Source organism: Perna viridis, chromosome 8, assembly GCF_037379345.1.
Source record: "Perna viridis isolate PV_CMFRI_1.1 ecotype Kerala chromosome 8, ASM3737934v1, whole genome shotgun sequence".
NCBI classification, from domain to species: Eukaryota; Metazoa; Mollusca; class Bivalvia; order Mytilida; family Mytilidae; genus Perna; species Perna viridis.
This window is the reverse complement of record NC_142452.1, coordinates 14,460,613-14,473,898: the sequence shown is the minus strand read 5'-3', so window position 1 is coordinate 14,473,898 and position 13,286 is coordinate 14,460,613. Positions and strand designations below refer to the sequence as shown.

At 33.2% G+C, this 13,286-nt stretch overlaps 1 protein-coding gene across 1 annotated transcript in view; it reads right to left on the bottom strand.

Moving 5' to 3' along the window:
• Positions 1-1,317: 1,317 nt before the first annotated feature.
• LOC148609451 (dynein axonemal assembly factor 3-like) overlaps positions 1,318-13,286 on the bottom strand; it is a 37,761-nt gene continuing 25,792 nt past the window's right edge. Inside the window, exons 14-16 of the mRNA XM_088542812.1 lie at positions 12,270-12,344; positions 11,851-11,932; positions 1,318-1,603 (exon numbers count right to left, since the gene is read on the bottom strand). Coding sequence (XP_088398938.1) covers positions 1,535-1,603; positions 11,851-11,932; positions 12,270-12,344 — 226 coding nt within the window. The 3' untranslated portion in view covers positions 1,318-1,534. The remainder of the gene's footprint in view (positions 1,604-11,850; positions 11,933-12,269; positions 12,345-13,286) is intronic.

Sequence of the window (13,286 nt, the reverse complement as noted above, 5' to 3'; positions counted from 1 at the left end):
ATCAACAAAGCATAGATAAACTATATATAACTAGAATATTGATCTACTCTTTTTGTGGTGTTTTGTTATAGCCAACTAATGTAATGCACCCTCCAGGCTTTTCCTGTCTTCTGTCTGTACAATAAATACTTTTTGTTATTTATGGTCTGTTTCTATGACAACGTATTGTTTTTATTTAAATACCTGGTTTGACTTATGTTTTGAAAAAATGTGTCACAAAATGGAACTAAACACAACAGCTATTATCTAGAAAAAGTTATAACCACTGATGACGTGAGGAACAATACTATTAAATGAAAACAACAGGCTCTGAAGAACACGAATCGCTCACCTGGCTTGATTAGCAACATTCTATTTTTTTTATTAAAGCAGTCGTGTTTTTTCTTAAATAAAAATCTCAGACCTAAGGAACAATCAAATCAATTTTCAATGACTGCTATCCAGTTGTGTTCATGAGAAAATTTTTGAAAGTAATAAAATAAAAAAACAGCAAAAAGACGTCGTAAAAGGGTAATATTTTCAACATGCTTCACAGGTTTACGCAAAAGTTTGACCACAGATAGATCTCATCATGCTGAACATTTCTTTTCAAACTTAATATGATATACCTAAGGTTTTGGAGTTATACGCAGAAACTTCTATCTGACCCTATGTTCTATACTAGTAGCCGTATTTTGACGAAAATTCCGACACAAGTTCAATGTAGAATACTAAGGAGTATTCATACCAAGTTTGGTTCAAATTGGTCTAGTAGTATCACAGGAAAAAACTTTTAACATTGAAAGTAGCGAAAAATATCGAAAATGGGCAGCAACAACAACATGGCCAAACAGATAAACACAAAATGTGACCACAGATATATCTCATCTTGCTGAACACTTTCCCCCAATGTCAGAATTCGGTTTCAAAGATATATTAGAAAGACATCTGCCTGACTCGTATGTTCTATTTTCAGTAACTACGGCCATGTTCAGAAAGGAAGATTTTTGAAAAAATATCATTAAAAATAGTTAAAAAAAAAAAACGTCGAAAATCGGCAATAACTAAACATGGCTTAATACATTAACACAAAAAAAATTGACCACAGATATATCTCATCATGCTGAACACTTCTACTCCGATGGCTGAATTCGATTCAACCTAGCAGTTTGGAGATAAGTGCGAAAAACTACTGTCTGACCACTATGTTCTATTTTAGTAATGGTGGCCATGCCCTTTAGGCAAGGTGAGCTAAATATAGTTGCAAAATCGTGAACCATGCAGATGACGGTCACTCTCAGGCAAAAACATTCAACAAAATCAAGTTTAACAAACAAATGTAAGTAAAATATTAATTAACTTCATGTTCTCTAGATCTACACAAAAAAACATACAATTTGATATGGTATTTAGATTCAGGTACTGCACAATGCCCAATTACCAACTTTCAATACTCTCAATGTTTGATATGGCTTTTAAAAAGCAACCCCTGGGTGTTGTTGGAAATGAATTTGGACGGAATGTCTGGCAAAACATTATAGAACTGTATACGCTGTTAACTAGCAGACCTCTTGTATGTGAACTTTAGGTAGTTTTGTTTCGCTGGCTCGTCAACTTCATACACCTACAAAAAAGTTGATAATTTTAATTTCTGTACAAATATGGATTAAATAGAAACATAATACAGCTGGGAAGTGCCAACAAGATATCAATTATGTATTTTTTTTTATAACTTTTCCATGGATGGTTGCTCAAAAGAAAGTCACACAATACCAAAGAATTGTCCAGCTGTTTGATGTACAGATACATTGTATATGATTACACTTCCAGATATGTATAAAGTACGTAGCTAAGAGGAATACATGAATGTGAGATAATGATTAAGGGGAAACAACTCCCGTAGTGGTATTAATTGAATGTAGATCCAGAAAAATTCGAAAGATCTTTTGGAAACAATTAGTTCAAGACTATTATCTGAATATAATAGCATTTAGACCTATGATTTTTCAACACTGTATACTTCTATTCCTCATACGCAGTTAAAATCCAGACTTATAAACATTTTACATCGTTGTTTTCCAAAAAAGATGGTACACCTAGATACAAATATATAGTTCTTGGTAGAGATTCTTCATACTTTGTAAGAAATAATTCAAAATCATCTTCCAAATATACAGAGGAAGATGTTTACAAAATGCTGGAATTTTTAATCGACAACATGTTTGTCCAGTGTGGTGGACGTGTTTTTCAACAAACGGTCGGCATTCCAATGGGAACAAATTGTGTTCCTTAACTTGCTGACCTATTCCTTCACTCTTATGAGGCTGACTTTATAGCTGATCTGATCAGAAAGAAAGAATATCGTTTGGCTAGATCCTTCAATCTCAGTTTCCGCTATATAGATGACGTATTATCTTTACACAATCCTAATTTCGGGGATTTGATACATCGCATATACCCAAAAGAACTTGAGATAAAGGATACTACAGACACTGTGAAGTCAGCCTCATATCTTGACCTACACTTAGAAATCGATGGTAAAGGAAAACATTTGACCAAACTTTACGACAAACGTGATGACTTTTCATTCAGAATTGTCAACTTTCCTTTCATCTGGCAACATCCCTTCAGCACCTGCGTATGGAGTGTTCATATCACAACTCATACGTTATGCCAGAGCTTGCCGAAACTACGCAGACTTTTTGTATCGCACTAAAACTCTAACAAATAGGCTCCTGGTACAGAGTTATGTTGCTACAAGATTGAAGTCATCACTACAGAAGTTTTATGGTCGTCATCGTGAACTCGTGGATCGTTATGGTGTGTCCATCTGCACCATGAAAACTGATTTATTCAACGGGTCAAAGTTTTGCTTTCCTCGTTTGTCTACCCCGGACTTGACTTTTTATGAGCAACTCGGCGGGTGTTTCTAGAAAAGCAGAGGACGGTTTACCCTACCGGTGCACCTGGTGCATGCTCCCAGTTTTTAGTGGAGTCCGAGTTGCTCATTTGCTTTTGTTACTTTGTATGTATGATTTTAGTTACTTTATGTTCTTTGTTGTGTATGTCTGTTTTCCATGTCTGGTCTTTGTCCCTGGATTACATTCTTTTGATTACCGCTATAACCTTGGTTCCCTTGATTACTCTTTATCCATCAGAACTAGAAATTAAAGATACTACTGCGTCACCCGCGCCATTTCGTAGACATTTACATCGAACTTGACGACAATAGTCATCTTAGTGCAAAACTACATGTGAATGAAAAACAAGACGATTTTGGTTTTAAAATTAAAAAGTTTCCTTTCTTGTGGGTTTATAAACCACTTTTCCCTGCATATGGTGTTTATATTACTCAGTTTGTAAGGTATATCAGAGCAAGAAGCAACAATTATGACTTCTTAATGCGCCATCATAGCCAGATAGACAGACTTTTCGACTAATGTTATAAAAAATACGTCTCAAACGCTGCCTTAAAAAGCTTTCGATATCCAGATCTTATTAAGAAATAATCTTTTTCTGACAAATATATAATAGATGATGTATTTTTACAATGTCAACATTTAAATTTTCTGTAAATTTTAGAAGTACGTTATTATTTTCATCTTGAAATTGACGTGTCTTCCCAAACAAAGTTCAAGAATTATTTTGAGGCTGGTGTCTTCTTCGATTTTAATTGTATTTCGTTCATTTTACTTTCTTTTATTTATTCATTATATCTTCTGTAGTTCTTAGACTACTGAATTAAACGATTTCGACCGGTGGCAAGTTCAAGGTGCCCGTTGGTGTTGAAATATACCAAAAAATAATGAACCGTAATGAAAAAACTGGCTTTACCGCGCCTAAAAAAACCTGGTTTAAACCAAATTTTCTATCGGAAATCCCTCTACCAAGCCATTACAATTATGATGTTTCTAACTGTCCGGTTTTTACCCTGACATTGCAATTTGTTATACGGACTTTCCTTTTAACTTGGACTTTTGACTAATGCCTTGAGTTTATCAGTACGGTTATTTTGTGAATAATAGTACCTTCAGACTATAAGACAGACAATCGCTGGTAAAAATTTAGGCATTTTTTTCACGCTATCCATTAAAATATATGCTGATACATAATATGCAGTCTATCAAGAATTTCATTGGTAATTTTGAAATGTAGAATATTAAATAAAAGGCTATTCATTTGGGGAGTACATTCAAGTACGAGTAAATCCCAAAATAGACTTTGAGCTCATTAGAACAGTGACATTTGACAAGGATAAAATTATCTTCTTGAAATGGTCCTTTGCGAGTTGTTTCTTCTGTGAAAACATATATTTTGCTCCCTTCTCCTATAGAGCGCCGCCATTTCTGGAAACATTGCTTATAGTGACATCACATTTCTCTTGCCTCTGTTCTAAAATGTCTTTTAGAACGTTTCATGGGTTAAGAGAGTAATCATGGGAAACAAGGTTATAGCGGTAATCAAAAGAATGTCATCCAGGGACAAAGACCAGACATGGAAACAGACACACACAACAAAGAACATAAAGTAACTAAAATCATACATACAAAGCAACAAAAGCAAATTAGTAATTTCGACTCCACTAAAAACAGGGAGCATGGACCAGGTGCACCGATAGGGTAAGCGTCCTCTGTTTTTCAAGAAACGCCCACCGAGTTGCTCATAAAAAGTCAAGTCCAGGGTAGACATAGAATGAATTAAGACTAGCGCGTGTGACATTGTCTTATACTGGTAATCACAACTGGCAAAGGGCCATTTCCGGAAGAAAACCCGATCTTTGATTTTCACTTATGCAAGAACCTATCATTATGTTTGGTAAGTAAAACACATCTCTGACGATATAATAGCTATGATGTTTTTTTTTAATGTTTGAGCTTTACAAAGATTATACTGGAAATTTTCTCATAAAATAACAAAAGACTTAAAAACAATTTGTTTCCACAAATTAGAAAACATAGTGGCTATAAGAGTACTGTCTGTTTCAAAACAGTATGTTTCTTTTTTACCAAAAGCTGAAGTTGCCAGCAGCTGCTTCCCATTTCTATAATTAGTATCATTACCTTCTGTTGACGTCAATATATTCACTTTAAATGGATCAATTCAATTATTTATTAGAAATGTTATTGTGAGATACACTTTCATAATCGGAAGACCTGTAATCAGCAGTCACAATCAATTTGGCAATTAATTTACTTTTTTTTAATTATTGATGATGACAACACAAATATTTTAACCCAGTAACGATTTAATGTCAGAATAATATCTGTAGTCAATATAAAATGGTACATAAATATACCACCAGTTATTACTTTATCGTGCGCTTGGTTGGTGGATTTAATTAGTTGCTATTTTTAGAGGACACTTCTGCAATTTACTATATTGGATTCTATTAATACCAAGTAGACGATGTATTTACTACTGTTGACAAGAGAATTGGATTCTATTAATACCAAGTAGACGATATATTTACTACTGTTGTCTAGAGAGTCTGTTTCTAATGTTAAAACTAATCACTTTTTCATTTTTAGAAGAAAGAATCATGAGTGTTCTGCCAACAAATATATAAAATATTGTAATACACAAAATGCTTTGAATTTTGGTTTTGTTTACTTAAATAATGCCAAAGTCAGTTCACATTGTTTTGTTCTAAACCAAAGTGCCTCCAAGATATTTTGAATGATCTGCAGCTTTGGTTCCCTGATAACATTGTCATTGATTATACCAAGGTCTGTGATCAAAATACTCTTAAACTAATGTTACAGTTTTTGTTCATTTTCTTTACAGGAAACAGAATGGAAATGAAATAATATGATACAAATACAAAAACAACATGCAAAGCATAACATCTATTCCGTCAATGAACCTTGACCCTGAGACCTTTGCTTTGATTTATGAACTTGAAACTATATAGAGTTCCAGATACCCTGAAAGTAAGTTAGATTCAAATCCATTTAAAGTTGCTAATCCATCATGACACCAAATTGTCACAGATCAATAAACAGACAAACATACATTTATATGACAATATCAAAGTCAAGAAAACAAAAGTTATTAATAATGCATATTATCTTGAATATGGCCATGTTAGTCTCATTTACTTCACTGAGCATAAGCGCCACTGTTTCCTTGGTAATTTAAACTAAGAAACAAATTCAGACAAAAAAGACACATATGAAAGGTCATAATTAATAAACTTTGTACAAAATTTGTTGGTTGAAACCAAAACTACAATTGGTCACTGTTGAAACTTAATATAAAGTAATGTAATGAAATAACACCATCTCCAACATTTTCCAAGTCAAATTCCTCAAATAATTAGCTCACGTTGGCAGTTAGAACTATGAATGCATTTAGTACATACAACTTGAATAAAAATTCATCCATAATTTTAAGTCACAGATAAGACTGATTAATTGATAAATTCATTGATAGTAGTTTAATGTCAAATGAGAGATATTTCATGCATTTCAGGACCAAACCATTTGATCAATTGCCTTGTACTAGATAGACACAATGAGTCAGATTTTGTTGTGCCAGGCAGACAAGCTGAGTCAGATTTTATTGTGCTAGACAGACATGATGAGTAAGATTTTATTGTGCTAGATAGACATGCTGAATCAGATTTAATTGTGGAAGATAGACCTACTGAGGCCGATATATTGTACTATACAGATAAACTGTGCCAGATTTTTTTGTGCTAGACAGATATGCTGAACCAGATTTAATTTTACTAGACAGACATGCTGAGCCAGTTTTTATTGTTAGATAGACACACAGAGCCAGATTGTATTGTGCTAAACAGACATGCTAATCAGATTATTATCAGATAATTATTTTATTGTAATTTATAGACATGTTGAATCAGATTTTACAATGCAAGATAGACACGCTGAGCCAGATTTTATTGTGCTAGACAGAAGTGCAGAGTCAGATTTTATTGTACAAGAGACAAACACACTGAACCAGATTTTATTATAGTAGAAAGACACACTGAGCCAGATTTTATTGTATTAGACAGACACACTGAACCAGATTTTATTGTATTAGACAGACACACTGAACCAGATTTTATTGTATTAGACAGACACACTGAACAGATTTTATTGTATTAGACAGACACACTGAACCAGATTTTGTTGTATTAGACAGACACACTGAACCAGATTTTGTTGTATAAGGCAGACACACTGAACCAGATTTTATTGTATTAGACAGACACACTGAGCCAGATTTTGTTGTGCTTACTCACCAAAGCAACAACCACATAAGAAACAATGGCTATAAAGATTAAAGTATTGTTTTTTTTTCTAGGAAGGTACAAGATATCCCCCTTCCTTGTTTGTTTTTAACAAGAAAACATTTAAAATGAAAATTATAAGAAAAATAAAAAAGGAATGCAAGTTAATGTCAGTGAAGCATACATCATGCTCCCCTCACAAAAGAGTCAAAGTGTTTTTCAGTATCTGTACCATGAGTTGATAGACAGGACAGAGGAGGGAATGCAATAATAATAATATGCTGATATTAATCTCTTATCTGTTAGTACTTGATTCAGGCTCTAAAAAACTCAACAAAAACATGTTTATCTGTCTATCTGATATAGAAAAGCACTTCTTACCCTTTAAAGTTCACAATATACAGTTATTTTGTTACAACAAAAGAAAATAATAAGCGGGTTGAGGTCTTCTCGACATTTATATGATGTCATCTTACACAACTGAGTTTACATGTGCATAGAGACATAAAGGACATTAGCCTTAGTTAGAAAAAGAAAAGAAAATACTTCATGTAAAACTGAATGTCTCATTCATTACAGCTTTTAAAACATGACAGTTACAGAGAACAGCATTTGTAAAATCTGATAGAGAACTGATTATCATTAATGTACTTGTAAATATCAGGCAGTGGGTGAAATCATGGTGAAAAAAAAACACACACACACAAGTCTTTGGATGAAATCTTTCTAAAAATGTTATCTGAAATGCAGAAATGGCACTCATTTCTTTTTTAAGTAATTTGTGGTATAAACTATGTAAAATGCATTGCGATTTCATCATCGAAGGGAAATAACTCATTTCCCCCTATCTTTCTATTGTAACATTCTGACACTTCAAAGACGAACAAACTGTCAATTCCTCTTTAATAGACCATAAACCCTGTGCCCACATTTTTAACTCTGTGTGTGTGTGTGTTTTATATCATGATTCATTATTTTTCAATTTTGCCAGATTCTTACAGAACTTAATAAATTTACATATGGTGTCAACATCCTCTTTGAAGTCTTTACCCGAGAAGTCATTGAACTTTAGTATTAAGACATTTCTAATAATGGCTTCACCCTTGGAAAGTTTCTAATTTATTCAATGCTCTATATCAGTTAAACCTTGCTTGCTACATTTTTATGTAATTTATTATTCCCACAGGAGTATCTGTTTCATCATTAATTTAATTCTAACTTTTATATAGAAATGGAGTGCAATCACATGCTATTCAGTTGTTAATTGTCTATAACTATGCCTCTGATGGAAGAATAAATTATGTGATCTTAGTAAAAATAGAAGAGGCAAATGTCAGATGCAAATTAAGTTAACATAAAACAGATCATATCATGTCAGACTACCTATATTCTTGATACAAAAGTTCAAATAAAATATGAAAATTCAAACTTTTTTTTTATTTTTGAATATATCTCCTCATGGAAAAAAATGGCCATATTTGATGGAAAAAAAAAATTGTGATAAAAAGATAAATTACAAAAAGATCTTCATTCAAAATATGAAAATAATTCTAATCATCGCCTTGACCAATTATAGGCGAATGACTTTCAATATAAATTTTCATTTTCATTGCACCCACCTAATATGTGCCTTTATCATACATCAATCAAAAGCTGATGAATAGATTCTTTTTCTGGATGTTGGTTGTAAAAAAAAAATTGGTAGGATAGGTTTTAATTTTGTGTCGAACGTTAAATTTACCAAACGGAAATTATATTGAATTTAGAACTATTTTGAATCTCATTTCAACAACAGACCTTAAAACTTCAAAAGTTCATTTGACATTTGAAGTTTTTAAAATTTTTTCTTTTCTTGGCAATAAAATTTGCCATTTCATGCGAAAAGAAGAAAATTCCAATTATCGAACTTCAAATGCCTCAGTGTTTTGTATGGTTGTTATTTTTGTATATTTTTGATTTTGTGTAATTAAAGACCAATTTATAATGAAAATTTTGGCACCATAAAGTGAAGCAACAAACAATTATAAAATTTTAAACTGTTATCAAATTCATAAACAAGTTAAACCAAACAACATTTTCAGCTCAGAACATTTAAACTCCTTTATCTGAATTACGTCCCCTAACAGGGCTTAAGAATAATTATTCCACTTTCATGCACATCTCAAAATGATACCTATTTCATCAAGATTCATCGAGCACTTTAGGGGATTGTGCGCATTAGTTCCCTCAACCTGGATTATGTTCCTGTGTATGTATCATTTCTTTCATGCCATTGCATGGTCAAGCTAACTAATGGAATAACTTACAATAAAAAGCTTTGTGGAGAGCAGCATGATACAACTGTAGTGGTGGAACCCTAAACAATTAGGGCAGGTGGACACAATATTAGACACACTTTAACATAGGAACTTACCATTCATTATGGACACAACAAATGTTTGGACACTATATTGTGGGTGGGCCAACCCGTGAAAATGGGTCTGTCACTCGAAAATGGTCATTTTTGTCCATTTCAGGTCATTATTTGCTACCTGTGGGGTTCAAAGGGAACAAATCAGGAACCAACTCATCCTACAGCCTGAAGACATATAGGATATTGAAGCCAAATAAAGTGTGTTACAGTCAAGAGTGGGGGGGGGGGGGGTCAGGAGCCCCCTGAAGGGTCATTTGTGTAAAAAAATAAGAATTTTTTACAATTTTTGGCCTCTGTATGTCCATAAACCAGAAGTAGTCAATACAAGGGGTTCACATCGAAATGGTGGTGACAGAAATCATTCCAGGCAAAAGAGAGTACTACAGATTAATTCTGCTCTGGCGTGGGTTCAAGAAATGAACCCTACCCCCAAAATCACATTTTTTTTACAGCAGAAACTCTTGACCTCTTCTATTAGCTTTCAAGTCATTATTTATGACAAACTATATCAGATAGCCTCATTTTAACGCACCTTCACGCTGCTTGCAGATGGACACAAATTGCGTTTTACTAAAATAAGATTTATACTGCCAGAACAGATAAAGCGGAACATGGTCCAATCCCGAATAAGTCCGGGTGTAGCATGACAAGGGTTAAGTCGAAAACTAAGGGTCTTTTTTAAAAAAGTCACTTGTCTGATATTTTTTTAGAAGAAAAATTGGCTAAAAAGTAACAAATGGTATCTTTGCTTATAATGTCTATGATGCATGATAATAATCCAACCAAATTTAGGTGGGTTAATTATGTTAAATCTGTCTTGGATGATATTGGTCTTAGAAAATACATGTTAAAGTAAATATTACCTGGCTTAAGGTTGCAGTCAATTAGACATTATGTGATCAATTCTATCAATCTTGGTTTTCCCAAACGGACAACACATCTCGACGTGGTGAATTTCATTCTACTTTTAAACATAAATTCAGAATTGAACCATATCTTCTCAGATTGTCTCCAGCAGAATGTATGCATTTGACAATATTAAGATGTTCCAACTTAAAAACTACTCGTAGAAACTGTGAGGTTGTCTGGAGTCCCACAGAATCAAAGAATATGTCATCTTTGTAAAGAAGAGGTGGGAGATGAATTTCACCGAATATGAGTAAATTTGGTGGGTTATTGTCGATCTGTAATGTTCAATTATACAAAAGAGTGTGTGCTTTTTACAAAAATTTTTTAATATCATATGAAAGTGAATGTGTTAAAATATAAATGTGAATTTGTATGTATTCATATATTTTATGATATTGACTGTTCTGCGTATTGTGTCTGTGTATTTGTCCTATTTATGTACATGTTTGTGTCTTTTTGTCCTCTTGTACACCTACCGTATCTGAGGCTATCAATAAACCTTGTCTTGTCCTGACTTACGATTACGACTGGTCTAAAAGTGTTGGACAGAGTGAATCCATCCCATTTTCAGTTGACATTGGAGTATTTGTTATCAAAATCAAAAGGAATTGAAGACATTTTACTTAATAAACAGCTGGCTAATTAACATTCGGTTGGGAGCAAGTTAAGCTTAAGTTTGACCCTGTTCTTTGAATTCTGCTTCTGTATCTCTGCACCAGGTGCATTTTGCACCCCCTTCTCCCCGTTCCTTTTCTCTTGACGGTTTGATTTAAGGGCTTGTCTTGTGATGTCCACAATTACTTGACTATGAAATGGTGTTAACAAAAATTCAAGCTGACAAGCAATTTAGTCAAAGGAGAAAAAAGTTTGTAATCAATACAAGGCCCTTTCACAATCTAGCATTACCCTGAGTATTACTAACTCAATAACCCCTATTCTTCAGCAAAATCATGTTAAGTACAAAAAAGTAGTCCTGTTTAGTACAGCTAAGTCAATCAAAAGGACAATGGCAGGATAAGTGAATTAAGTTTTGTTGTGTCACATAGTGTAGGGGTTATATTCCCAGGTCACAACCTCAAATTAATTAACTTCTTTTTTTCACTACATAGCTCCTGTTTGTTATTGTTTTTGTTGTTGTTGTTGTTGAATACCATTCTTTCAAATTCTATCTATGTACCCTCTACTTCAAGAGTATACAAGTAAATATTGCTGGGTAAACCTATCTTCATCCTGTCTCCCCCATTGTGTTTACATCTTTTATTATTACAATAACTAGAGCTAGAAATATTAACTTGTCACATAGATGACAAACCTGGCAGCCAGCTTTTTCTGCAATACCAGATACTTTCTTGAAGTATTCCTCTAACTGTTCATCTTTAAGCTGTAACATATACCTACAAAATATAGAGAAGCATTCAGTTTCCACTGGAAAATACATGGGTCATTTCAAAAACAAAAACAATATTGTGACTTGTTTGTTAACAGACTGAGGGGCAAAATCAAAACTAAAATGGTACATTATTCCCAAAAATGTAAAAACCAGTCTTAAACCCCACCCCCTTCAAAAAAAATAATAATGCCAGGCTTCATTTCTCATTTTTGGACAAATTTCAGAAATATTTCCATGTTTTATAGATACTAGGTGTTCAGCTTTGTAATTTCAGGTATTGTATCCTCTTCAACTAGCTCTACAGAAATATGAATCTGATGTTTTCTTTTTTACATAGTTACCTTGCTGATTCAACTATGAGAGTAGCAGAGTCAGAGAATACTGGTGATAACTCACTGGTTAAGAGATGTACCATACTACAACAAACACAAATCAATTATCACAGTAATCAGGCCATAGATCTATAGAATTATCACACAGTATTAGGCACGAGACCGCAATTAATTTTCAAGTGCATTTCAATATACACATTTGAGCAGATTAAAAAAATTCCACCGGTGCAAACTGAATAAAACTTCTCTGGCCTAAAGATATGTACAAACAGGATTTTATATATCAATTGTAGAAAATTTTACCATCATTTTCTGAAATTAATACATATAATTCGGAGATGGGGTAAACATGACAAATGAACTGAGTTAAAAGTCCTAAATTTTAACCTTCTTCCACTGAACCAAATCACAACTTTTAGTCAGAATTGATTAATGAAAAAAAATCCCAAGTAATTTTAACCTATTTTCTACCAATTAGAGGCAAAACTTCAGCAAATAAGTTTCCAGTAAAAATATGAAAAAATGTGGAAGGTACCTACTACCAAAGTTGGAACTATATTCGTATACAATGAAAACCAAGGGGAATTAATTGTGTTCTCGTACCTATTAGATCAACAAATGTGCTCAATTTGAATAAAAACTGCACTCATGTCAAGATACACCTTTTTCGACTTCAAGTACAAAGTTTCATCATGATTAGTTGAAAAATATATAAGTTATAGCAAATTTAGTATCAGTGGTACATTGCATGACTCGCATGTCCAATGGTCGAAGGAAATAAGGCCCCTCTAAAATGTGCATTTTTTTTTTTAATGCAATATTTTTGTGATTTTTTACATTGGTTGCATCATATTATGTGTATTTGATGCAATGAAGTTCAGTTTACTCAAGTTCCAGCTGTTTTAAGGCCAAAAATTGGGTTTTTATACATGCGGCCATGGTCAATGCACTTTTAGACCATGTATAGGGGTACACATATGAAAACTCATTTTATGATGCTGACAATGACTTAAATTGATCAACTTC